The sequence below is a fragment of the Bos indicus x Bos taurus genome, chromosome 5, assembly GCF_003369695.1.
Source record: "Bos indicus x Bos taurus breed Angus x Brahman F1 hybrid chromosome 5, Bos_hybrid_MaternalHap_v2.0, whole genome shotgun sequence".
Taxonomy (NCBI): Eukaryota; Metazoa; Chordata; class Mammalia; order Artiodactyla; family Bovidae; genus Bos; species Bos indicus x Bos taurus.
Window position 1 is genome coordinate 73,121,389 of NC_040080.1, and position 27,651 is coordinate 73,149,039.

At 38.5% G+C, this 27,651-nt stretch overlaps 1 protein-coding gene across 14 annotated transcripts in view; it reads right to left on the reverse strand.

Moving 5' to 3' along the window:
- Window positions 1-27,651, reverse strand: part of GRIP1 (glutamate receptor interacting protein 1) — a 755,940-nt gene that overhangs the window by 284,788 nt on the left and 443,501 nt on the right. The window contains exon 1 of one of the 14 annotated variants that reach the window (XM_027542469.1): window positions 24,743-25,249. The exons of the other annotated variants lie outside the window; for them this stretch is intronic. Coding sequence (XP_027398270.1) covers window positions 24,743-24,797 — 55 coding nt within the window. The 5' untranslated portion in view covers window positions 24,798-25,249. Of the gene's footprint in view, window positions 1-24,742; window positions 25,250-27,651 lie in introns of those variants that run through there. 14 annotated transcript variants of the gene reach the window in all.

Genomic DNA, 27,651 nt, shown 5'->3' on the forward strand with positions numbered 1-27,651 from the left:
GGAGTCGCTTTCCCATGGACAGAGGAGCCTGATAGGCTACAGTCCATGGGGTCACAAAGAGTCGGACACGACTTCACTTTCACTTTCACTTTGGGGCCCAATCCTAATAGCTGGACAGAAAACAGCATTAGACAAGGTGATGAGGACATGTAGGCTGTGATTTTAAGGGGGTATCCTTGTGGTCGAAAATCCAAGCTTTAATCTTCTGCTCAAATGAAATAAGTCCTTTTAGGTTCTTCATAGCAATAGAAGATTATTTTTATTGAGCTATTGGTCTTTGATTAGAAGGTTTTTTCCCCCAGGCTTAAAACCAAAGGACTTCTAACTGTTTGGAGAAGTAGATTCTAAAAGCTATGCCTGTGTGCTTCAGTTGTGTCTGACTCTTTGTGACCTCTGAGTGTAGCCTGCCAGGCTCCTCTGTTCATGGGATTTTTCAGGCAAGAATGCTGGAGTGTGGGTTGCCATGACTTCCTCCAGGGAGTCTTCCGGATCCAGGTATGGAACCTTCGTCTCTTTAGTCTCTTGCATTGGCAGGTGGGTTCTTTACCACTAGTGCCGCCTAGGAAGCCCCTATACGTTGGCAGGCAAGTTCTTTACCACTAGGGCCCCAGGGAAGTCCCTCTAAAAGCTGCACCATTCCTCATTCTCTGCTAGATGGGTTTGACCAGGTTTACTACCAGCTAAGGCAGGTTTCTTTTTCATTGCATTTAAAGATTCCCCCTCCCCCACACACATATGTACCAAACTGCCAAGGCAATTAATAAAATCTTCTTAGATGGATAAGAGAAAGACAATACACAAAGCATGAGTGCTACAGTCTTCCAGGTAATAGGAGGGACTCTATTTTACATGATTTTCAAGTTTAGTCTTCATTATTTGAAAAAGCTATTTGTTTGGGGGATTTAACTTAACAGAAGCAAAGACACTTGAAATTTCATAATAGTTTACAGTCTTCTCTCACCCTTAGAAGGTAATTCCTTCCTGATAAGCCTGTAGGAAGGCAAATTCTCAAGTTTAAAGCGCACTTATTAGTGAAATTAATGGTATACAATGATTTCAATAATTAACAAACAATATGCGTGATTAAGAATGTTGATTGACATGTTAATGCAAAAAAAAAAAAAAAACCCTCAGAGAGGTAGAGACAAAATGAATCAATAAGAACAATGAAAACAATGCACAAGATTACTGCTACCATTAATGAGCAAATTACCTTGAGAACTAAATACAATCTATGCTGACTGTAGATCTGAAAGAGGGCTCCCTTAGCAGCTTGGAACCATCCTCATAAACATGAAAAAATGCCTAGAAAGTAAAGTATGGTACTAAATAAGCTTGAAGTCTTATATTCTTGTAATCTGTACTTTTACAGATCCTCAGGGGAGCAACTGCATATGGAGATGATAAACAATCAACTTAAAATCCCTATTTAAAAAGTAGTTCCTCAACTCTTTGCTTGGTTTCCCTCTGCTCTAATGATATTGGCCCCTTGATGAGCTTTATGTACCAAGCACATTACCTCAGGGCTTTTGCATTTACTGTTCTTTCTGTGTAGAACACTTCTTCCTCCAGACACTCACATGGCTTTCAGGTCTCAGCTCAGATGTCATCTCATCAGAGACCATCCCTGATGAGGTGATATCCCCACCTCAAATAGTGCCGTCCCCCTTTAACTTCTGCATAACACTGAGAATCTACATTTATTAGTGTATTTGTTTATTATCTGACTTTACCATTAAGAGTTAGGCTCCATAGTTTAAGAGAGACACTTGTTTTGCTCATTGTGGTGTGAACCTCTACCACTCAGCTTTATCTGACATTTGAATGCTCAATAAATACTTGTGAAGGAATGAATGAAGCTGTCACTGCACATTCCTTTTTGAAAACAACTTTGTTCTATTTCCTTCAAAATGGAACATTTAAAAGCTACACTTCCACATGCATGTAATACAGTGTCACACAATTCTTGAGGATGTGAATATTAAGGTACTATTTCCATTTTTCATTTACCAGACTCAGAATCGACTTTGATTTAACACAAACTGTATATATATACACTGAATTCAATCTAAGAGAACAATTCTTTTTCCTTTCAAATGGTTGTTCACTCTGGCAGTGTATCTAGTATGTCCTCTAAACATGGACATTTAAAAGATATATTTCTTGAACGACCCAGTTTTGTACCATGTACCCACTAGAGATTCAATAATATTAACTCCTAGTGAATTGTTGCCATGTAATTCTCCTGTAAACTCTTTCCAGTGGAAAAGAAAAAGGAGTTATACCTGGATTTTAGAGCATAAAAATGGTCGTTTACAACACAAACTCCCCAAATATATCTCAAGTTAACACACTGGTTCTATACACAAAATAAACAAAGGATTGTTTTTCTGTTAAAAGATTCTGTTTGCTGAACAAAGATAGCCATCAAAATAAATTGATGTTCTTGCTTCTTTAGAGAGAAAAACTAAACTATCTACAGTTTTCTAAGCTTCTCACATTGGTGACTACACTGCATACAATTCAACAGCCTCAGCCCAACTCTCCTCTGGTGAACTGTTGGCCCTCGATAAGGATAAGGAATCAATAATGTATCCTCATTAGAATTTTCCTCATGTATCTTGAAACCTTAGAGATAAACAACAAGAACTACTGTATAGCACAGGGAACTATATTCAATATCCCGTAACAAACTAATGGAAAAGAATATGGAAAAGTATACACACACACACACACACACACACATATAACAGAATCATGTTGCCATACAACAAAAGCTAACATGACTTGTAAATCAACTATACTTCAATTAAAAGTAAACCAAAAAATATTTCTAGCATTCATACCCTACAATAAGAGCTAAATATTAAATATTGAAATCAATATCATAACAGACTACCCATTAAAATGATGTGCCTACACAGTTAAATAATTGCTAGCATACTAATATTAAAAAAACTATCAAGTTGTTTCTGTGTTACAGAAAAACATTTAATGTTGTCTGAGGCAAGGAAGAAAAATAATTACATCCATGAGTTATCCTCTTATTGATATTTTAAGTCAAGGACCTATTCCTCAGCTAATGACCTAGTTTCAATTGATTATCATTAATCCAGGGTCTATTACTAAAACTATGTACATTGTACAATTACTCCAAATGCTAATATTTCATAAGAACATGACACTAGACCATATTTGTATAAAATTTTACATAGCACTTTCACATACAATTTTCATAAGTCATTTTCACTCTACTATTTCATACTAACACATTTCTGTTTTAGAGGGAGACAGGTAAACAGAGACTAAGTTACTAATTTAATATCAATTAAATCTCATGTATTTATATATTTATAGATTGCCTGATATGTCCCAGGCATTTTTCCAAGTGCTGAGGATACCAAGAGGAGTAAGATATGGGCTGTGCCCATTACAATAGTGACTGCTTAAGTATGGGGAAAAAAATGTATTTTTGCACAGCATCAAATAAATTTGTGTGCACATATTTGTATATGTATATATGTGTATTCAAGTATATGTATTATATATATAAATTATACATATCCATTACATATAAACAAATATTGCAGATTACACAAACATATATCTTCTGATCTAAGTCATTAGTTATACTCTGAATACACGTTAAGTACACAAGTTGGAATGAATGTTATAACTTTCAGGAAGATAAAGGTTTAAATATGCAGATATATGGTGGCTTTACTAGAAGCCCAGAAATATGCTTAAGTGTCCAGTTGTGATGAAAGATCTATGACCTTATAGAAACTGATGAATATTTGAAGAAAAATGGCTTCTATAGAGTAATCAGGAAGCAGGATTATCTCTTAAGAATAGAGAGCAATCTATGCAGCGGATTTAACTTCCTGTGTTAAATGTCAGTCCACCAGAGAGGTCAAAGTTCTGCCCCTAGAGATCTGAGTCTTAAGCAGATTTTGCTCATCTAGACTTTCCAATGAAAAAGGTCAAATGCGGGAGTGGTGAAACCACTGAAGTCCCTAGAAGTTAGTATCTCAAAGCAGAGACTACTTCTCTTCTAAACAAACAAATACTAGCCCTGAAAGTGAAGTTCTGTAAAAATGAAACCCTGGTGAGATTCTGGAAAATAGGGGAAATGGCAAAGAAACCCAAACCAACCATTCCCACTACAATTTTTCAGTTTGATTTGGGGACAGCCCAGTCCAGACAATTCATCATAGTGTTCATTATAATCTCAGATGGACTTCATTTGAATATCAGACACTATATAACATATATTTTTCACTCAGCATTGTCTAAAATTTCACCAAGTGATGGAAAAGACAATTGCAACATTTTCTTTTCCCTGCACTAATATTTTTCTGAGTCCTCATTTAAGTTTAAGCATCATATAAAGCACTCTCTCAAGGCTTTACAATGACCAGCTTCCTATTTATACAATTACCCATCCATTGCTTCTATCGCTCTGCTCTTAAAGATATTTTAAGGAAAATGATTAATTTATCCTCAAATGAATATTTAGTACTTCATACAACTATTCTAAGATTTCACCATATGTATCAGTTGAACAGTGAAATTTATAACATGTAAGGTTCAGATGAAGCAAAATCTTTTCTTTCTCATCAGTAACAATGCAGCCTTTCCCACTCTGGGCTCAGTGAGAGAAGTAAGCCCTAATATTTTAAGGTATTCATACCCCTGCACATGTAGAATGACACTAATTGTGTATCATCCTTTTAAGGATTAAGAAATAAATATTCAAAATATATTCTGTCTTCTGTGTTTCAGATGAGGAGCTAGGCTGAGAAAGATCCAGATTCACTCCATTCAAAATATTTTTCTGGAGAGGGTTCCCTTCTAATCACAGCTGACCAATATCTACTCATCTTGATGGCCCCTTTGTTATTTTTCAGTTCACTGCTGAAGTCAGGAAACTTCCTTCCTTCCTCTCCCTCTTCTTTACCAGCTTCCCTGCCCATTTCCCCACTCTGCTCTCCCGTCAAAAGTTTGGACAGGTTAAACAAAGTTTGGAGGGTATCATGCATAAACTGTTTAACTTTGAAATCTTTTCAGAGCAACATATTCCCTTGGAGTTGGGGGAAGGGTTTTAGTAAGTTTCTGTGGATATTTTTGACTGAGAAGAACTGAGGTTCTTGTGTGTTGCCATCTGAGTTATAAAGTCCCCAGAAGGAAGGAGAGAAGTACATGTTTCTTTAGATAGTTGGGTGAATTATTTCATGATGATTTCCCCACATTTTATAGTGGACAGGCCTGTCTCTTCCTAAAATTTGGTTAAAACAAACCAAAACATATTTTCCTTATGTATTTATTATTGAGGGAACACTGGTTTATAACACAAATAAGTTTTATGTGTATAGTATTTTGACTTCAGTGTGCTCATACCAAACATTAGTTTCCATCTATTACCATACTATTGATCCTCTTTATGCATTTCACCCTCTTCCTTCCCTCTGATAACTACTATTCTGTTCCCTGGATCTACGTGTTTGTTTTTGCTGGGTTTGTTGTTTGTTTTGTATACATCACATAAGTGAAATAATATAGTATCTTTCTCCATTGGACTTATTTCACTTAGCATAATACTTTTTAGGTCTATTCAAGTTGTTGTAAATGGCAGATTTCATCTTTTTATAACTGAGTAATATTAAAACTCAACATTCAAAAAACGAATATCATGGCATCCGGTCCCATCATTTCAATGCATACAGATGGGGAAACAATGGAAACAGTGACAGACTTTATTTTCTTGGGCTCCAAAATCACTGCAGATGGAGACCACAGCCATGAAATTCAAAGACACTTGCTCTTTGGAAGAAAAGCTATGACTAACCTAGACAGCATATTAAAAAGCAGAGACATTACTTTGCCAACAAAGGTCCGTACAGTCAAAGCTATGGTTTTTCCAGTAGTCATGTATGGATGTGAGAGCTGGACTATAAAGAAGTCTGAATGCTAAAGAATTGATGCTTTTAAACTGTGGTGTTGGAGGAGACTCTTGAGAGTCCCTTGGACTGCAAAGAGATGAAACCAGTCAATCCTAAAAGAAATCAATCCTGAATATACATTCGAAGGACTGATGCTGAAGCTGAAACTCCAACACTTTGGCCGCCTGATGGCGAAGAGCTGACTCACTGGAAAAAGACCTTGATGCTGAGAAAGATTGAAGGCGGGAGGAGAAAGGGACGACAGAGGACGAGATGGTTGGATAACATCACTGACTCAATGGACATGAGTTTGAGCAAGCTCCAGGTGATGGTGCAGGACAGTGAAGCCTGACATGCTACAGTCCATGGGGTCTGAACAGCAACAAATATCCCATTGTGTGTGTGTGTATATGTGTATGTGTGTGTCTGTGACCTAAGTCACTCAGTCATGTATGACTCTTTGCAACCCCATGGACTATAACCCACCAGGCTTCTCTGTCCCTGGGATTCTCCAGGTAATACTGGAGTGGGTAGCCATTCCCTTCTTCAGGGGATCTTCCCGACTTAGGGATCAAACCCAAGTCTTCTTACACTACAGGCAGATTCTTTACCGTCTGAGCCACCAAGGAAACCATACACACACACACACACACACACACACACACACACACACACACCCCACATCTTTATGCTTTCATCCATTGATGGCCACTTGGGTTGTTACTGAATCTTGACTGTTATAAATAATGCTGCAATGAACATAGGAGCACATATATCTTTCTGAATTAGTGATTTTGTTTTCTTTTGACAAATGCCCAGTAATGGGATTGCTGGATCATATGGCAGCTCTATTTTTGATTTGAGGAACCTCCATACTGTTTTCTATAGTGGCTGCACCAATTTACATTCCCACCAAGAGTACATGAAGGTTTTCTTCACTTCCTCTCCAACACCTGTCATTTCTTGCCTCAAAAACCTCTTTAAAATTATTCCATCATTTCCCTCATGTTGAAAAGGATCTCAGGATAATATCTTTTTCTCCAAGAATTATTATGATTCTGTCCCATGCGTCTGTGTCTTTTCTATCCGGCCATTTGCTGTATGGCTTTCTTGGCACGCTAATTCCTTCCCTGTGGGCTCTCCTTTCAAAGTGGGAAACCACCTTATATTTCATTCACAGTGCAAAACTATGACTCATTTTCTTCACAAAAACAAAGAAAAATAGTAAGTCTGGGTCCCTCAACCTACTACCTTGCACTAGAGAGTCAGTTTTTCATTGTTGATTACTGCTCTCCCCTTGCTCTCTCACACTGAGACGAGGTAAGACTTTTTGTCGTGTTAATTGATCTTTTTTGCCTTTGATTCTGTAAACAGGAACTATCTATGAGTCAAGCTGTACACTCTTGGACTACAGCCCACGCTATTCACACTTTTTCAAAGGGTATACTATAACACCACTGTTAGAATCAGTGTGGAAAAGAATGCATGTCTGATAGATCAAATTCTAATTCTAAATAGTGTAGCATCCCCCTTCCTGTTAACCTTAATCAAGGTAACTTGATAATGTCTTGAGCTCAATTAGAATTATGCCCATAGGTTCTCTGAACTAAAAGTTGATCATATGCCACTGTTTCATTATCAAAATATATTTATTGATTTTTACTATAAAGAATTTAGCATAAGATATAATAATATGTATTATATTATTTGGCAGATATTCTCTCCTATATAAATGAAAAACCGAATCTCCACCCCAAAGTTCACTCATTCAGCATTCTGAGGAAGGGCATACTTTGTACAGAACTCAGTTTGCCAGATTCCTCAGGAAGTTGCTGCTGTTGATGTTTAGTCACTAAGTTGTGTCCGATTCTTTTGCTGCCCCATGGCCTGCAGTCTGCCAGGTTGCCACTTCCTTCTCCAGGGTGATCTTCCCGAGCCAAGGGTTGAACGCATGTTTCCTGCATTGGCAGGCAGATTCTTTACCATTGAGCCACCAGGGCAGCCCAGAGGAAGTATTTACAGTCAAAAGTAGACAATGTCTGAAGGTCTTCTGCCTCTTTCATTGTCTGGGTGGGCCAGTTTATAATAGTGCCTTTTAAATGCTATGGATTAAATCATTTATCTAGTGCTCATGACACAGATCCTATATTGACTTGAAATGATTTGACAGATTCAAACCACAGACAGCTCTGCACTTTGGAGGGGGAAGAGATGGGGAGGGAGTCTCATCCTTTAGCTACAGACATTCCTGCATTCTATTTCCCCGTGAAAGTGGGAGGAATATGTTTAGGAAAGAATTCGTCAGACTCCTAAGTTTTGGTAACAGGACACAAACTGTTTTCTACATTTCTAAAGCCTGTATCATATTGGTCTAACTTTATAAATGAAGCTGGAGAATACTGGCACCTGAAGCAACTCTGATGGGCTTCAGAAAATTCATCTTCCAGTACCTGCCAACAGGTATCTGAAACAACTAGTTTTGAAAGCTGCTGTCACGGGTGCTTGTTTGCTTGCTGTCTTCCAACCTTTACCGAGAAAACGAAAGTTTTCCAAACTCTGCTATCTGTAGTGTTAGTGTTTGTTGAGGAAGTGTTAGTTGCTCAGCTGTGTCCGCCTCTTTGAAACCCCATGGACTGTAGTGCGCCACACTCCTCTGTCCATGGGATTCTCCAGGCAAGAATACTGAAATGGGTAGCCATTTCCTTCTCCTGGGGATATTTCCCATCCAGGGATCAAACCCAGGTCTCCCGCATTGCAGACAGATTCTTTACCATCTGAGCCACCAGGGAAGCCCCAACTTGAGGGAAGGTCTCATCATTAAATAAATTGGGGAAAAACTGGGTTAAACAAAATTATTTAGCTCTATTTTCTATCAAACTTCTAAGTCTCTTTAATAGGCTAGTATAATTTTGAATCTATGAAAGAACAGAGTTACAGTTTATTGCATTTTCCAAGACAATTTACCTTGAACTTATTTTTTATCAAATAACTATTAACATCGAGTATAATTATTTTTCTGAAGAACAAAGATTGGGAAACTCTCCAGAAATCAATATGTCTTGACACTACTAACCACATTTCCTGAAGAAATTACTTCCCTGCATTATGATATAATATGATGCGCTTGCCTTTTATAGTCAGTAAGAGAAAGAGTTTTTAAAATAAGCTTTCTTTTTGCCATAACATAATTACAGCATCTATCACACCTTAGATAAACATTGATAGTGTTCATTCCTTCCAGAATTTCTTGCCAGCTACTGATTATATCTACAGGTTTTTTAATGGGCAATGAGACTAATAAACAATAAGAGCTTTCCCCACCTTTGAATGCTAGGAAGCTCAAACTCAAATAAATGCACCTAACTGTATAACATATTCTAGGTTGCTGAAAATTTTTCTTTTTAAATAATGTTTAATGTCTTTGTATTATAATTGGGTATCCTGATGCTTGGCTTATACAATTATAACTGGGTTAATAAATTCCACCCTAATAAATGCAGTGCAGAATATCAAGTGTGAAGATTTAATTCAGATAAATTGTACAGAATATCTTGTTCAGTATCTCAATCATGGTAAACACGGTAGCCATGATTATTATCTATGTTAATATCACTTTTGCCTTTCTCTTGTTAATGTTAATGGTAGAGAAGAGTAAAACATAAAAAGTAAAAGTTACCTTTCTTATTATTTCTCATCCTCACTCCCAAACCTCAATAGGAAACGTTATTTTTTTATTGTTTCAGTTTCCAAATTTCTGAAACTACCAAAATAAATGTTACCATTTCTTCACTTATCATTTTTAAACAGTGTTTGTTAATGTTGTCTATAAAAGAGGGAAATTTGCATATTGGTAGTTCTTGTATTAGCTATATTTATGAAGTAGAAATAGTGTATTCTTCATCTTTGGCTTTTTAAAATAAACATTTTATTGTACACATACGAAGTGCAAGATGAAAAAGGGAACAGCTATGTGAGTTTTCACAAAGTAAACACACCCATGTAACCACTGCCCAGATTAAGACACAGATCGGCACCAGTGTCCCGTAAATTTCCTTCTTGTCTCCACCATCTTGATTTCTATCCTCATTGCTTGATTTTGAGTACTTTTAAACTTTTTAATAAATCAATCATTTTTTGTGTGTGTTTAGTCTCTTTCACTCAAAATTACTCTAGTGAAATTCATCCACTTTATTGAATACATTAATAGCAGTAGTGCTGTATTTTTTATTATGTACAGAATGCCATTAAATATCATATTTATCCATCAAGTGTTAAGGGATATCTGGGCCATTTCCAGCTCTATACTAGTGTAATTACAGCTACAATAACCATTCTTGTGCAAATGTTTTGAATCATATGTATTATGCATTTTTGTTGGGTATTAAACTAGGAGTGGAATTGCTGGGTTAGATGATGTATAAAAGTTATACCTCAGTAGACATTGCCAGTTTTCCAAAAGTGGTTGTGCCAACTTATACTTCCTTGAGAACTGCATGAAAGTTTCAATTGCCTCATGCAGGCCAACATTTGATAGTTCCAGTCTTTTTAATTGTGGGCTTTCCCCCCTTAATATGTCAACTTCACATAATACCTTAAAATATATTCCACATAAACTGAGGAAATTAGCAGCCCTACACTTCCATTTTTCTTTCTTACACAAACCTCCAAGCCTATTAAGTATATAATTATCTTTATATTATAAAAGTTTAATTTACATTCTCTTCTCTAACTATAACTTTATTTGTGCTTTCTTGTACAGCTAGACTATAAAAATTAAAAACCCAATAAATGACAATTACAAAATTATGACTATATAAATATTATTCACTAGCCAAATGAAATAATGTGATGAAATCCCTACAGCAGGGAATGCAGTTCTATGTTACTAAATCTGTGCTACTCAATGAATGGAGAATCTTCCAAGTATAAAAGTCAAGGTTATTCTTCAACAACTGTTGAAAATATGACACATTTTACTTTGCTTCATATTTGGGTTCTTAGTTTATTTGTCCAGCTTTTGTACTGTTCAGGGTTTCCAATTGCCTTTTATTTTCTTGCTGACAAAAGAAAAAGATGTGTGTGTTTGTGGGTGTGCATGCTCAGTTGCTGTCTTCGACTCTTTGCGACCCCATGGACTGCAGCCCACCAGGGTCTTCCGTCCATGGGATTCGCCAGGCAAGAACACTGGAGTGGGTTGCCATTTCCTTCTCCATATATACATACGTACACACACACACACATATATATACACACACACACATATATATACATACCTATATATACTTCATCATTAATTTTATCCAATTTATGCATTAATAATTGTAAGAAATCCATTCTTTGGAAGATGTTATTCTTCAGGACCTCTGATTCTGGTGATACGTCCTAATTTGAATTGACTGCTCTCCACTACGTAACTGCCATTCTAGGAAATGTTTCTACTGTACTCTTAAATTAGATGCACCGCTTTTCTACTTTTCCACTTTCCTCTTTCCTAGGTGTCCCCTCTCTGTCTCTCCATGTGTACATGTGAAGTCACTTAGTCGTGTCTGACTCTTTGAGATCCCTCAAAGACTGTAGTCTGCCAGGTTTCTCCATCCATGGGATTTTCCAAGCAAGAGTACTGGAGTGGGTTGCCATCTCCTTCTCCAGGTAACCTTCTCGACCCAGGGATCAAACCCAGGTCTCCCACACTGCAGGCAGACTCTTTACCATCTGAGCCACAAGGGAAGCTTGAGCCACAAGGGAAGCTTGAGTACCAAGTGTATATGTGTGTGTGTGTGTGTGTATATATATACACATATATTTATATACACACACATATATATATACACACATATATTTATATATACACTCATAAATATATGTACATATTTTTTCTTTGCTTAACTATCTCAGCATGTTTTTTCTAAAAGGGCTCAGTAACTTTTTTCTAAAAGTACATGTAGGATATAAACTATCTGAGTCATTGTATGTCTAAATATGTCTTTATTTTATGCTCACCCTTGATTGACAGTTCTGGGCTTAAAAGCATACTTTTTCAGAACTTTGAAAACATTGAAAAAAATTTCTAGAATCTAGTGTTGATAAAAAGTCTGATACCAAGTTAATTCTCATTCCTTGAGAAACTTTTAGGATTTTTTCTTTTTCATAATGTCCTAGAATTTCAAGAGGATTTATTTATCCTGCTTAGAATTCCATGGATCCTTTCAATCTGAAAACATTCTTTTGTCTCAGGAATTTACATCAATCACATACGTTGTAGTTTCTTTCTCTCTTTGCTTTCCCAATGCCTTCTGCTGTGTCTTTTCAATTCATTTCTGGGTACCTACTTTTTTCAAACATCTGCCTTTACTTTGTCAATTTTTTCTATTAGTGAATATTTATTTTGGTGTCATATTTTTATATTCTAACAGTTCTGCATATTTTTGGCCTCTGTATCATTACAGCTGGTCTTGTTTTATGTATGTAATATCTTCTTGAGTATTTCTGAGGTTAATGATTAGAATGTTTAAAAATGTATCCTTTGTTCTTGAATTACCTCTTCTTTCTTCCAGTTAGTTATCCCTCAAACATCAGTTGTTATTAGCTTACATTTCTTAATAGAGAACTAAGTTGAGAATACAAGTAGCTAGTGTGGAGAAGGCAATGGCACCCTACTCCAGTACTCTTGCCTCGAAAATCCCATGTACAGAGGAGCCTGGTGGGCTGCAGTCCATGGGGTCGCAAAGAGTCGGACACGACTCAGCGACTTCACTTTCACTTTTCCCTTTCATGCATTGGAGAAGGAAATGGCAACCCACTCCAGTTTTCTTGCCTGGAGAATCCCAGGGACGGGGGAGCCTGGTGGGCTGCTGTCTATGGGGTCGCACAGAGTCGGACACGACTGAAGCGACTTAGCAGCAGCAGCAGCAGTGTGAGTTATATAGATACAGTTCTTCAGTCAACCTTTCCTTCCTCAGAATGACAGGATGTGAAAACCATCAGGGTTTACCCAAAGGCCTTGGGCCAGGAACAGACAAAGAGGTAGTTAGGCATGCTATACCTGCATATTTCTCACTAAGTTAATGCCGAAATGGGGAGGGTTTTACACTGAGGGTCATCATCACTAAAGATTCATGAACATCTCAAAAGATTGGTTTTATAGTTTTAGATTTGGGAATGATATTAAATGGAGAGTGATTAAAGGGTAGCAGGGTTAATTAACCTTCCCAGGTGCTTCATCCTTCAACAAAAAGATCACATTATTTTCTATCCCCTTCTTCTTGATCTCCCAAATCAACACTAATCTGGAGCGTATCTGTGCCTCCACTACCAGGAAGCATACCTTCTCTTCCATTTTTCTTGTATTTGTTCTGGATTATAATTTCTGCTTTAGTTTATCTACTTTCCATCTTTCAGAAACTTCTGAGAATCTCTGGCCCCTTGATATCCATTGCATCCATTTTTAGAACCGTCCTTTTTGCTTTCATGTTGACATCTGGGATACAGCTGAGGGAAAGCTTTTGGTTGGTGTGATTTGAGTCTCCAATCCTTATACAGAGTTTAACATTTTGGAGGCATATATCTAAAACAAATAAATATCATCAACATAAAAATATCATTAGGAATTAATATTCTTGAAAACTGTCTTGATTCTGAGACTTTATAACTGAGTCTTCAACAGTTTATGGACCAAATTTACCAACAAAGTATTTAAATACAAAGGCAATAAATGAGCTCACTTTTGATCTGTATGAGGTCACCTTGCTTTATAGAATAGGAAAGATTCAATTCAATCAGAAACTCTGTGGGGTCCTAGATATTCCCCAGACTGAATTCGGTTGGGTTTTCTGTCATGCAGAATTTAACAACAGTTTGTCCTTCAGCCTCCAGCTTCCAGGTGCTGTTCCTGGCATCCTGCCAGAAACTTCCTCCAGCTTGCTGGGAGTAGGCTTCCAGAGGAGGAGGGGAAGGAGGAGGGTGCGGAACACCCCTCTGGTTAGGAGGGAAACTGGAAAATCAGCAGGTGTTAGAGGATGCTGAAAGCTCCTTGGAGTGGTCCTATGGCTTACTTCTTCATGTGATATGAAAACTTGAAAAAATATTTTCAAAAATCAAAGAAGGGGAAAGAATTATCTGAAACATGCCAAGTCCAAAATGAACATGTGAGATTGGTTAATCCCAGATACCTTTAGAAATGAACACTATGCCTTCAACAGGGCATTTTATTTGCACCAAATACTCTGTACTTGCTGGGGATATAATGACAAGTAAAGTATATATACTAATTTCAAGGAATTCACAGTCTGATGGTTGTAATCACAGATAATCACAATCCCATTTGCAAAGTATAAGGAAAGATATCTATAGATGTTTTATGAATACATAGAGTAGAGGTTCCTATCAGTTGTGTGTTGGTAAATGTTAAACAACTGGATTTCTGGGATTTATGGGGAAGCTCTGATTTATTGCATTTGCCAATTTCCATGGTGTAAACACACCATAGCAAATTTTAAGCTATTAATGTGACAAAGGATGAGATGGTTGGACTCAATGGACATGAGGTTGAGCAAGCTCTGGGAGATGGTGAAGGACAGGAAACCCTGGCATGCTGCAGTCCACAGGGTCACAAAGAGTCAGATATGACTGAGTGACTCAACAACCATGTGATGTCACTGACTATGGAATTGGGGAGAAATGTGCATACCATTATATAGCATTTCCACCATATTGATACACTAGAGCTTAAGAGTACAGATAATAAAATGCTGTAAAATAATAATTAGAAGTGATGAAATTTGAACTTTTTTTGTTTTGAATATATTTTACCTGTAAATTTTCATAAGATAATGTTTAATAATAGATGTGCTTAACAACTGGCTTGCAAAACTTGAAAATTTAATCAGTACAGTACAGTACTGGCTGTTTAGAGTCAGAACAAGCTGGCTTCACATGCAACTACCCCTAACTGGGGGCTGGGGCAACAGACTTCGGACAGAACACAAATGAGGGTGGAATCCTTTACCATTAGTGTGTCTACGCCAGAATCTAAAGGAGAAAGGTAACAGAGGGGAAGAAGGAGTAATGGGAAGAGCTGATGATGCCCAGAGACAGTCTGCTCCACAGAGTTAAAGCAGCACAGCTTTAAAACCCTGATTTTTAACCATGCTCTTGTTAAATAATCACCTTCTGCTTAGTGGGGAGGGGAGGATAGCGGAGGGGAGGGGAGGAATTAGCTCCCTATCTGGACATCCCTTCTAATAGCTTATGCTAATGTGGACCACCGAGACAGCGGGGGCGGGGGGGGGGGGGGGCGGTGCATGTGACCAGTGGTCCACTAAACAAAATGATTCAGTGGAAATCCTAAATTGGCAGTGGTGCTCAGCTTGGAGCTAGCGGACCAAGACCTATTGAGGCTGTATGGTGTTCTGGGGAATGTGACTGATACAGGAGGCTACAAGTAGTTGAGTCAATTGTCATTTTTAAACTGTATCTTAAAAGCTCTTAACAAACTGTGTACACTCAACTGTTCTCACCCATATATCAGGCTTCTTTTGATTCCAAGTGACTGAAAAAAAACCTGGCTGTAATTAGCTCAGGTATTGGGGAAAATTATTGGTTAGTATAATGTAAGAAGGGGCTTCCCTGGTGGCTCAGTGGTAAAGAATATGCCTGCCAATGTAGGAGACGCAGGGTGGATCTCTGGGTCAGGAAGATCCTCTGGAGAAGGAAATGGCAATCCACTCCAGTATTCTGGCCTGGAAAAACTCCATGGACAGAAGAGCCTGGCGGGCTGCAGTCCATAGGGTCACAACTTAGTGACTAAACAACAATGTAAGGGAAGAAGTCTAGGGTAGAGCTCAGACCTTACTTAAGGCAGTTCTTGAGTAGAGAGGCTCAGGTGATGACGCTGGGACCTATCTCTTTCTTTTTGGCTCCACTTCCATTTCAGATAGGCTCTGCCTTCAAAATCACAGGAATGGGAATCTGCTCAGTATCTCCCTCCCAGCAGCTGAACAAAACCCCAGGTTTGTCTTTGGTGAAAGCATGTTTGATTCCCGAGGACCAGCATGATGTCCCTATGGAGCTGCCTAAATGGTTAGGCTGGTGGCTCCCAAATCACCTGCACAGTAGGGTCACCTGGGGAATCTTGAAAAATTCCTAAGCAGAGACCACATCTCCAGTCAATTAAATCACACACTCTGGGGTTGATGCAGGTGTCATTATTTTTTAAGCTCCCAGGTGATTCCAAGGCAGAGACAAATTCAGAAACCCCTGAACTGGGAGCTCATAAGAACATTAATTTTTCAAATCCCCTTCTAATTTATTAAGAAAGTCGAGTTAGGTTAATTTCCTTAGTGTCTACCTCAAAAGCTTTCTTCCCGTGCTGCACCATCTCTATGACAGAGGCATTCATTCCTCTCGCTGGCCCAGTCTGGGGCCTCCATCTGTATCCTCCACCTGCGTGTGGCTCTCACTCCCTCCTCTCAACTTGCCTTGCCTTGCTCTGGAATCCTCTCTCCTCTGATCTGCATCTTCAAGTTTCACCTCTCTCCTGGCTCTTTCCTTTAAAATAAAAAAAAAATGTTCACATCTCTATCTCATCATACCCTTCTGTATTCCCTATGGCCTCAGCTTCCACTACCAGAGGCTGCTGCCCAGCTGCAGCCTAGCTTTCACTGTGCCCCTTTGAAGAGTGGCGGGTACTCACAGTCTTTGAGGGTGCCTGAAACCCTTATAATCCAGTGTGGACTTCATTACTCTGCTGAAATTGTTCGCTCAAAGGTCAGCAACCACCCACTTACAAAGCTGAATGGCTGTTCATCTGTTACTCTCTTTCTCAACAAACGCTGCTCTCTCTCCCCCTGTTTGAAATATTATCCTTGCTTTGCTTTTTGGATGTTATGGCACATAAATGCTGCTTTCCTCACTGTTTTACTTTCTGTCTTTGAGAACATATATGGGGGATGCATTCCAAACACATTTCTGCCACCTTTGTTAGCTTTAAAATGCCTTTGAGAACAAATGTGGGGTATATGGATCCTAAACAGTTTCTCAGGAGATATGTGTCAGGAGATTTTAAAGTGAAAATATACTAAGGCAACAATTTAGAATACAAGAGAAATTCTTTTTTTTTCCCGCCATCTCTAATTCCTCTTTCGTTTTTTAATTGAAGTATAGCTGATTTACAAAGTTGTGTTAGTTTCAAGCATACAGCAAAGTGATTCAGTTATACATAAATAAACATCTTTTTTCCAGATTCTTTTTCCTTATAGGTTTTTATGAAATATTGTGTATAGTTCCCTGTGCTATATAGTTAGGTCCTTGTTGGTTATCTATTTTACATATAATGCTATGTATATGTTATTATTCAATTCCTAACATATTCCTCCCTCCTCTTCCCCTTTGGTAACCATAAGTTTATTTCCTATGTCTGTGGGTCTATTTTTGTTTTGTATATAATTTCATTTGTGTCATTTGATTTGACATTCACACTTCTAGGCATATATTTAGTGAAAAATATAATTCAAAAAGATACATGCACCCTAATGTACACTGCAGTGCTTCCCTGGTGGCTCAGAGGTTAAAGCGTCTGCCTGCAAGGCGGGAGATCCGGGTTCAATCCCTGGGTTGGGAAGATCCCCTGGAGAAGGAAATGGCAACCCACTCCAGTATTCTTGCCTGGAGAATCCCATGGACGGAGGAGCCTGGTAGGTTACAGTCCACGGGGTCGCAAAGAGTCAGACACGACTGAGCGACTTCAAGACAAGGAAGCCACCTAAATATCCATCAACAGATGAATGGATAAGGAAGATGTGGTATATTCATTGTATACAATGGACTATTAGCCATAAAAAAATGAAATAATGTCATTTGCAACAGCACAGATAGATTAAGAGATTATCATACTAAGTGAGGTAAGCCAGACAGAGAAAGACAAATATATATCATTTATATGTGGAATCTAAAAAATTGGAAAAATGGTACAAAAACATTCTTTAAAGATACCTATTACCATCGTTCGTTAGAGTGAGTCAATAATATTTTCTTATGGAAATGGTGTGCTAATAATGCACAAGTGGGTAGAATATTCAGAAGTAAATGTTGGCAAAAATATGTGTTCATAGACAGTATATCTTAAACTCTTATTAAAAAGCACATAGAACAGAATAAATTATAAATTAACTTGCCATGCACGCCCCTATTATAACACTGGCAACATATTTTAAGTGACAATATTAGGTTTTACTTTTCCTCCTAATTCATCTTCGCTTTGAAAATTAGGTAGAAAATTTACTCCATATGAATTTCAGTTACTGTGCTTTCCTTCATATGTTCAGCTATTAGTAACCTAGTTTGAATTATTAATAAGAATTAATAATAGTAATTAATATAACAAATCTTTCTCATTTTCTAATAGCCAGAGAAGCTTTGTCTGAATTTAGGTGGTCACCATTGACTTGAGAAATATGAGACCATTCTGTTTCAACTGCTTTTGTAATGGCAAGGTCAAAGTTTCTCTGCGTTTGGAAAGTGAAGTAACATCCTTCAAGAAGCTAAATGTGCATGGCTTTTTTTGAGATATATGAGGTATTGAAACTTTAATAAAGTAATTGCCAAAGAAATTTTGCAACCATATATTTTCTTCTGTAGGTTTAATAAGGCAAAGATGATTAATTTTTAGGTGAACATATAATTCTCGTGTATATGAGCAGAATAATGCCAAGAAACTAAATAAAAGAGACGAAAAGAAGAATCTAAACATTGACTTCTCCCTTATATTCCTAGAAATTTTCAGAATACATATTTGCCTTTTCTCAAATAAACTAAATTATGTTTTCTGCAAGAAAAAAGTGAATTTACTAAGACAAAATTTCAAAATCAATTAGCAGTAGAAAATTAAACAATTTTCTTATGGCTAACATATGACTTTTAATTTATAGATGAGGAAACAGATTCACTGAGGAGGTTCAGTTCTTTTTTTTTTTTTTCCTGCCACACAGACAAAAAATAGAAGAGCTGAATCAGGGTCACAGGTCTTCCCACTTCCAAGTCAACTCTATTGTCCCTATATTGAATGTTGAGGGATTAGTGGTGTGTTACCTTGGTTGATTTTCTGTTAATATTTTAGGTGACTAGGTATATGGCTCCCATCTCCTCCTACATTAGAAAAAGAGGGGCCAAGAAAAAATATTGGGTCTCATTTTCTCAAAGTGAGAATGTCTATTCTAAATTGGATTTCCTTTCCCCAGTAATGAACCAATTTTTCCTTCCTGAACACACATGATCATATCAGAAGGGTCTGGACTTCTTCTTCTTCACAGGAGGTTATATGATGACCAGTTACTCCATCATAAGGATGGGTGACTCCTGGAAGGAGAAAAAGAATTTCTAGTATGCAATTTTCATCCAGAAAGTGGGAAAGAAATAAACCTGCAACTATGATAAGTCTAGCCAGTTTTACAAAAGAAAAGATTCAGAGCATGAGGAATAAGACGATCCAAGCGGCTGTTCCATGTAAACTCCCTCAGAGCACTGGTGGAAGAATTGTCCTATTCAACTGGGGTCTCCCCACTTGTGAGAGAAATATGCCCTGTGCCCTAGCAACAGATGACAATTCAACAAAATGAGGCAATCTGATTTTGTGCAACAACTTTGAAGGGCATGGAACTTTTAAAAATGTATAGGCTGGAATGATGAATGAGCAAACCAGCTTTGATGGTATGAAATTAAGAGATAGAGGCCAAGGAGAAAAGATACATTTTCAGGTGAGATGTGAAAAGGGATGGAAAGTTAATGAGGTAGAGAGAGAGAGACAGTCAAGCTGTTCCAGATGGCAGGATCTGACAGAGGAGGCCAGTGCGGGTTAGCAGGAGAAATGAGGATGGGGAGATGGGAGAAATAAGGTTCAGGAGAGAGAGCATTCTTAACCCAGATGATAATCAATTCTGAATCATATCATAGAGTGGATAAGGAGCCATCAGAGGAGAATGCTGGAGGAGCTGGGAGATGAGACACAGACAGATGGCAAAGTGCAGAGGGACCTGAGCAGAAAATTTGAAGACATCAAAAGAAGAGCAATCACACTCAGAACAATGACACTGAAGTCAATGGCTGATACAGAATCTTTAGATTAAAAGAATATTGCAGAAGGGAGCACAGGAAATATTTTTCCTCTTCCATTAAAACCAAAAATAATTCAATGTATTGTTGAAGTTGATGGAGATTACACATAGAAGATGAATTTCTGAACAGAGAAAGTTTTAAACACTGGATGAGTGTCGAAGAGTTTAAAAAGACTCAGAGGTCACATGAATAGTCCTCTGAAAGATTACCAGACAGGGTGAGATTGTTCATCTTGGAGAGAATTAAGAAGATTGCTGGCTGTCTAAGATGGTTTCACTTCCCTCAGAAGACAAGTCCTAGATGAATGTCTGACCTTCCCTTTCAAGCACGATGATTCCATGACTGGAGGAAGTATAAGGAGCAAAGACTGAGAGGAAGAGCCTTTAAATTCTGTTTGGTGCCAGTGGATCAAGTCAGGCCCAGGAGCGCTCAGGCAGGAGAAGAGATGAAAGGCTACTGGGTTGGGGCAGAAATCAAGAAGGAGAAAGAAAGTGTGCACAGCAGGGGGCAGTGGGGTGCCAGCCACAAGCTCAGACACCCCACTGGGACTCAGGCCAATGGAGCTGCCTGGAGCAAGCTGATGGGAAAGGGACAGGGAAAGTTCACTTTATTCTAGGCCATATGCATGTCTGGGACGAGAGAGGAAGAGGAGGCAAGTAGAACATAAAATGACACTCAGGCCAGCTATGGTGAATGATCTCGACATCTACACTAAAGGGAAGGCAGAGATTTTGGGACATGAGACCTGAGCCAGGAGAGAGAAGATGAGGACATAAAGTGAATGGAGACTGAAAACGAAAGGTGACCAGAGCCAGATGTTCCCTGTGGAGCATCAGTAAACATGTGTTGGCTGATGTTGACTTTAGCAGACAGAAGAAAACGTGTGAAGAAAAATGCCATTGCCTGTGGAGCACTGAAGCTCTGATCTCCGAACTAAAAACAGTGGCACCTCAGAAAGAAACAGGGTCACAGCAGTCATCGCTACAGAAAATGGTTCTTTGCCTAAAGAAAGTGAAAAAGTGACAGTGTTAGTCACTCAGTCATGTCTGACTCTTTGTGAGCCCATGGACTGTAGCCCAGCCAGGCTCCTCTGTCCATGGGATTCTCTAGGCAAGAACCCTGGGGTGGGTAGTCATTCCCTTCTCCAGGGGATCCTCCTGACCCAGGGGTTGAACCTGGGTTGCCTGCATTGCAGGCAGATTCTTTACCATCTGAGCCACCAGGGAAGCCCTAGGAGGCCAACCCATTTCAAGGAGAAGGAAAGGATACAGTCATGACCTGAGAAAAAGAAAAAAGGTTGCAGAAGCTGTGCAAATATATTCCCTTCTCCAAGAACACGTTCACTTCTCTTAAGGTACTGTATGTAGCCCCTGGCAAAGAAAGCAGGAGTCACAAAGGTAAGCAGTTGTGAAGATAGGTGCCAAGAAGCCTGGATCTACTTGCCTGAGAAAAGTCCTTTGTCAGGTGTGGCTGGAAAGCTGAGAAAATGTTATTTTTGGATTTGGCTCCAAGGCTGAGTAATCAGTAGGCAGTCTCAGTGTGGAGGGAAAACAGAGGCAGAAGACAGCATCTCTTCTCTAGATTTCAATATTAGACATAAAAGAACACTTTGGACAGTTTTAGTCTCTTCATGATCCAAAGTTCCTATCTTAATGGCAGGGGCAGGCTTTTGAAAAAAGATTATTTTCTTGTTCTTTTATTTTTATTATTTTTTTAAATGTTCCTGCTCTTGAGCTACCTTAGGAGGAGGCCCATAAGGCAAACAAAGCAAAACAGTCACCTGAAGCCTTAATAAGAAAACAGACTCAATTCCCAAGTCTGAAAAGTACTAAGTTCACCTAAAGTAAGTTGTGCCATAAACCTGTGGGTCATGCTTCTATGCAGGATGATCAAAGGATTTGCCTGTAAATGTATATTTTATAGAAAATCATTTCACAGAAAAGAACAATTTATTTATTGTTAAAAATATATTGATTTAAAAATGCTTTCTACCCTTATAAAGTGGCCCAGCCCAGGATTTTAGTGCCCAAAATGGCAGTGCCTGGCACACACGGTAGATACTCAATAGATACTTGTTTAATGGATAATAGATGGATGCCTGAAGAAATCTAGAACACAAGTAAAATATTAAGAATGTATGCATGTGTAGAAAATAGTGCCTTTAATTGCATCCTTTTTTCTTCAAGAAAATTTAAAAGATACTATAATTACCACATTGTTTTTTCTAGTGTGTGGCATCAACCACAAATTGCAAGGTAGTTTCAGAAACACAGAGCAAATCTTCACTGACCCACCTAGGAGCTGGGTGAGGTTCTAGTCACAAGGGGTTCAATAAAGAACTGAAAGCATTTGCCAAAAATTCACAGAAAATTTGAAAATCCTACCACTGTGAACTAGGCGAATCTGATTCCTTTTAACAGACAAGTTGCAAGGCAAAGGGTAAATATCTGGAGGAGGTGGATTAGGTGCAACCTTCAGTGGGTATAAAGAAATATGTGTGTTTGGGGGTTGAGGGTGAGGGTGTGGGAGCTGTGTGGGGAGACAAGGCAGGAAAGAAACATCATTCAATATATATCCACACGCTACTCCTGCATCCACCCCCAAAAAACAAAGAAGGGTCATTTAAGATTATAATTACATATAGTTCTTGGTTGCATTACTACAGCCTAAGAAAAATAGCAGGATAGGTAGGGACGGGTTGCTGGAACTCAATGCATCCGTTTGGAACAACAGGTATCACTGACGGACTTGAACTTTGACAGGATGATAAGGAGATGATGAGGTAGGTGGTATGTTACTTGAACATCCAGGTAAATGCCCAAAGGATACAAATAACAGCAAATTGACTCCACATAGAGATTTTGTTTCACTAGTCAATTGGCAGTGTTCAGCCAAATGCCAAAAAGAAAACAGCAGACACAAAGATTTGGGGGGAAAAAAGGGAAATAGCAACTGCAAAGAAGTATCAATCCTTGCCTCATTTATCTAGATTTCTAGCAACTCTCTTAGTAAACATTTAAATCTCCTTTCATGAATGGAGATCAATGCTTCTGTAAGACATAGGAAACTGGACAAAGTTTAAAAATATTTGTAAGCACTAAAAATTGCTTAGGTTCATCCTGGTATATAGGATTTGTAAAAGAATCTCCAATATACATGAATAGAAAATACCAATTGTTTCATGATTATAATGTAATGAAGGCATCAACTTCTCAACATCAAGATGAGTAAATGCTGAAATCAGCCAAGAAAAGAACTTTTTAGAATAAGAGAGCTTATTTTAGAATAAGAGAGCTTGGTCCTAGCCCAAACCATCATATAAAAGATAGTCTTTTAAGTTTTTCATAAACAGAAATGGCACATTTGTACCAAGTGCCTAAAGTCAGAACAGAATTTACTACCCCATGCTAACAGCCTAATTTAAAATGGATAGTCTTTCCTATATTTTCCCCAAAGTACCTTTTAAAGGACTTGCTCTGCTATCCAAACAACTTGCAAATGAATCCAGTAGTATTCATTCTCTTTCCTGGTATTGACTCAAGACCTATTTCTCACTATTTGCTTTGTGCTCATTCTTCTGCCAAATAAAATATTAATTGCATTTTTAGCTGCACTGCTGGTGATCAAAGAACTCTGATATGTCAAGCTAAACTGATAGAAATAGCATCCATTAACATATTTATAGGTTCAGAGTTCCTAGAGCATAATTACATCCATTAATTACTTGACAGTACTCTTATGTTACATGCTGAAAAAGAAAGGCATTTGCAGATACACACTTTTAATCAGTGAAGTTTTTTCAAATAATAAATTCTCTCTAAAGAAGATTCTATCTAAAGGAAATAAGGCAAAAAGGCTCACATCTCTATCTGTACCTAAGGCAAGATTTTTAAAATCAACATTCACTAAGTTTGCAAAAGAATTCACACAAAGTAAATGAGCTGACACAGAGAGAGTGATTTCAAAGAAAAGCATATTTAAAATATTACGGAGAGATGTAATTAATATTTTAGAGTTCTAAGAAAGACAATCACAAGCCAGGAATTCTTGAAGAGAGGATACAAAGCAATGGTTTTTTACTTTCAAATAAACTTCTTCAAATAGCACATAGGATCAAAGTATTTTAAATTACCTACATTTCTGAACATGAAATTCTAAAAAAAAAAAAAATAATAAAGCTGTCCTGGGAAAAGGCTCATGATATGTTGGAAATTAACAGAATAAACAATGATTCTGTGAATTCGCCAGCTGTGCGGGTCCTGAAGCTGCCAGCCGCATTTAGCACATGTGTCATGGAAAGGACAGTAACACACACGTGAATTCTCATGCCCAGTTAATCAGCATGCAAAATGACAGGTTCCCATGATAACTTCAGCACCGGACACAAACACATTTTCTTTTCAGCAATGAATGAAGTCACTATGAAAAAAACCCACATACACACACACGTACATACACCAGTTGGGTTCATGATTTCAGCATGAACACAATCAGGATCTAAGAACAGAAAGCAAAGCCCAGTCTACCTGTCCATGTCTGTCTATCTGTACATATTTCAGAGTTCTTTGTTGCCTGACAATCAATTGTAAAGGCAGTTATATTTGAAAGTAAAAATAAAAACAAAACCCATTAACCTGAGTTTATTAAGCTACTGCAACGGACTTGAGGAGTGAATAGCAAGGAAATCACAGTACCTTTAGTAAGTCGCCTCAGAATTTGACAACGGCATTTAAAAGAGACAGCTATCATTCTTGCTCACTGCTTGCCGTGGAAAAGAGTACTCAGGGCTGTGCTCTGGTGGCTGCAGCAGCAGCATATGAATTCCTTGCGCACATACCAGGAGAAAGGTAGTCCCAGCGGGGAGTGACAAAGCTTAATTCCTCTTGGCTGATGCAGAGGTCCCCTACATGTCATCTGGCAAAGCTGTGTCATTCACAACTCCGAGCACCCCTGCCCGCCACAGCCTCCTCCCTCCTTGCACCATCACAATGGCTTAGAAAGTGAGGCTGTTTCGATAGCAACAAAGCACCAAATTGTAGAAAGCAGGGACGACGCGGGGAGAGGAGCCATGCCATAAATCTAATACTCAACACTGAGCAATGCCTACAGTTTTAGGCAAAGGACTCTGTTTTCCAGCCAGTTCATCCCCTAACTCCCTTCCCTTTCCGGCTCAGCATCAAGTCAGTGTGCTTAGGGGGTGTCATGTAACTGGAAAGGCAAGTAAAATGCTTGCACTCTTACTTTAGGGTGAAACGTATGTTTCATATACTATGTTCTTTTAACAACAAAAAAGAAACGCAAAGGAAGGAGGCAGTCCATCTCTGGGATGCAGTAGAGAGTAGTATTTCTGCCTACAGAAGAGCAGCAGCCCTGTGACAGAGTCAGAAAGAAAGAACTATGTGGCACTTTACTAATCTACGAGGGTCAAGCCAGCTTAGATGGAGAGAGGAAATGCAAGAAGGGCTCATACAAGGCAATCGCCAGGCAGATGGAGTTCCAGCCCCGTTAATCACGCTTTCCAAAAAAGGACTTGGCTGGAGAGCAACGCAGTCAAGATAGTTTCTAAAGATACCAAGAACAAAAGGAAACAAGGCCAAGTATTTCTATTTTTAAAGTACCTTATTATCCCATTTGCCAAACAACCCTCCCCCAAGCCCATTCTTCTCGTTATGCAAATAAAACAGTCTAGTGACAGAGAAGATATTGGGGAGTATCTGCTTCAGTGGAGTGCAGAGCAAATGAACAGACCCATTCACAAAATGACAAGAAGGCGGAGCACAGTTCTTCCTCTGCCAGCACCAGCCTACTCACTATACAGTCAATACAAACTAACATTTGGTATGGAATTTTAATTCAAGAACCTCGATGAACATTCAGAAAATAAAGGGAAAAAAATCATAGCTGGCCAGGAACTCAGTCAATTAGTCAAAACAAAAAGATATATCACTGCCCAAACTATTTGATTAGTATTTCTAAAACTATATAAATTATTCATGCAGTCTTATTCTCTACTCTAGAGCTGCTTTAAAAAAAAAAAAAAAACACTTTCAAGCTGGTTTCTAAAATAACTCCCAATAATCCAAATTGAAAGACAGAGCTTTTTCCTCTCCATTCATAAATGCCATAATAAGTCAGTTTCAACCAACTGAAACTGAAATGTGTATGCTTCCTACTGGGCATCCAGTAGACTAGTTTAATGTTATAAGCACCTACTTTAAAGGTCTTTGAAAGTCTTTTACCAAGGATGGTCTAGCTAGAGCAGTCAGCCACCACTAATCAATAGGAAAGTATATTAAATGGATTGTATTGCAGAATCAAATTTTTATAACTGTTCCAATGAGCATAAATCTGTTTTTGAACTTCAACCCATCTCATTTTTGCCTCTATTAGGTCATTCCCTAGTAATAGTTAAGCCTCTTTGATTATTTTTTCTTTAAATAGAGATGTACCTTAGTGGTAGAGAACTGGGTTATTAGTGAAAATGAGATAAACATTTATAGTTAGCTCTTTAAAAAGATCCCTCCCCAAATTTGTCTCTTCAAAGCCAGGCACTCAGAATATGCAGCCGTCAAATAACATTAGTAAAACCTTGGCAGTGGAACATCACCACTCCAGCCCATTTTATTAATGTCTATTCAAATAAAACTCAGAAATCTCTTGCCCCCTGCTATTATGCCTACTCAGATCTAATTTGCTTTTTCCTTCAGGCTAAAATAATCAAATATTTCCTCTTTTACTAGAATGTTCAATTTTTTTTTTTTTAAGGCTCTGGGCTCTGGCCCTAGAAAGATCTTCGGAACTGCTAAAACATTGTTTTCTGGCAGGAGAAATAACCCATCCTAGAGCCATAAACGGCTTCCTAGGTGGCGCTAGTGGTAAAGAATGTGCTGGCCAATACCAACGCAGGAGATGTAAGAGGCACAGGTTCGATTCCTGGGTCTGGAAGATTCCCTGGAGAAGGAAATGGCAATCCACTCTAGTATTCTTGCCTGGAAAATTCTATGCACAGAGAAGCCTGTCAGGCTACCGTCCACAGAGTCACAAAGAGTCAGACACAGACTGAGCGACTAGCATACACAGGGCTCAAATTAGGGTTTGTTTTTTTTTTTCTCTTTGTATATCGTGCTTGCTAATCCTGCTGAGCTCATGCTCAAAGCTCTAGGAGTCTTACAGAAATACAGCCATCCTGGAGGAAGGCTTTGTCAGGGAATGAAGGGATCTGCCATGTGTTTTCTTCCATGGGTGGCGTCTCTAGTCCTCAGAGATTTCCCTGGGAGCCATTCCCAGCTCAGTCTACTTGCCCTAAGTCCCTCCTTCACCTGTCAGCTACTTTGAATCCAGCCTCAGATCCTGAACAAATGCTGGCAAAATGCCTCCCATTAGTGTGAATTTTTAATTTTTTTTTCAGTCTCTAAATTTACTGACCTGCATGCAAAGGTCCCAAGAGGTTCAAGGCAGCTGGTAGAACTAGATCATAGCCTCCTGCCACAAGCCACCGCTGGGGTGGAGAAACCTCCCTTTCTCAGTCACAGACTAATGTCAGCAGGTGTCTCTGGAGCCCCTTAATCAATCGCAGTCCTTATGGTGACTTTTAGAGGGTCAA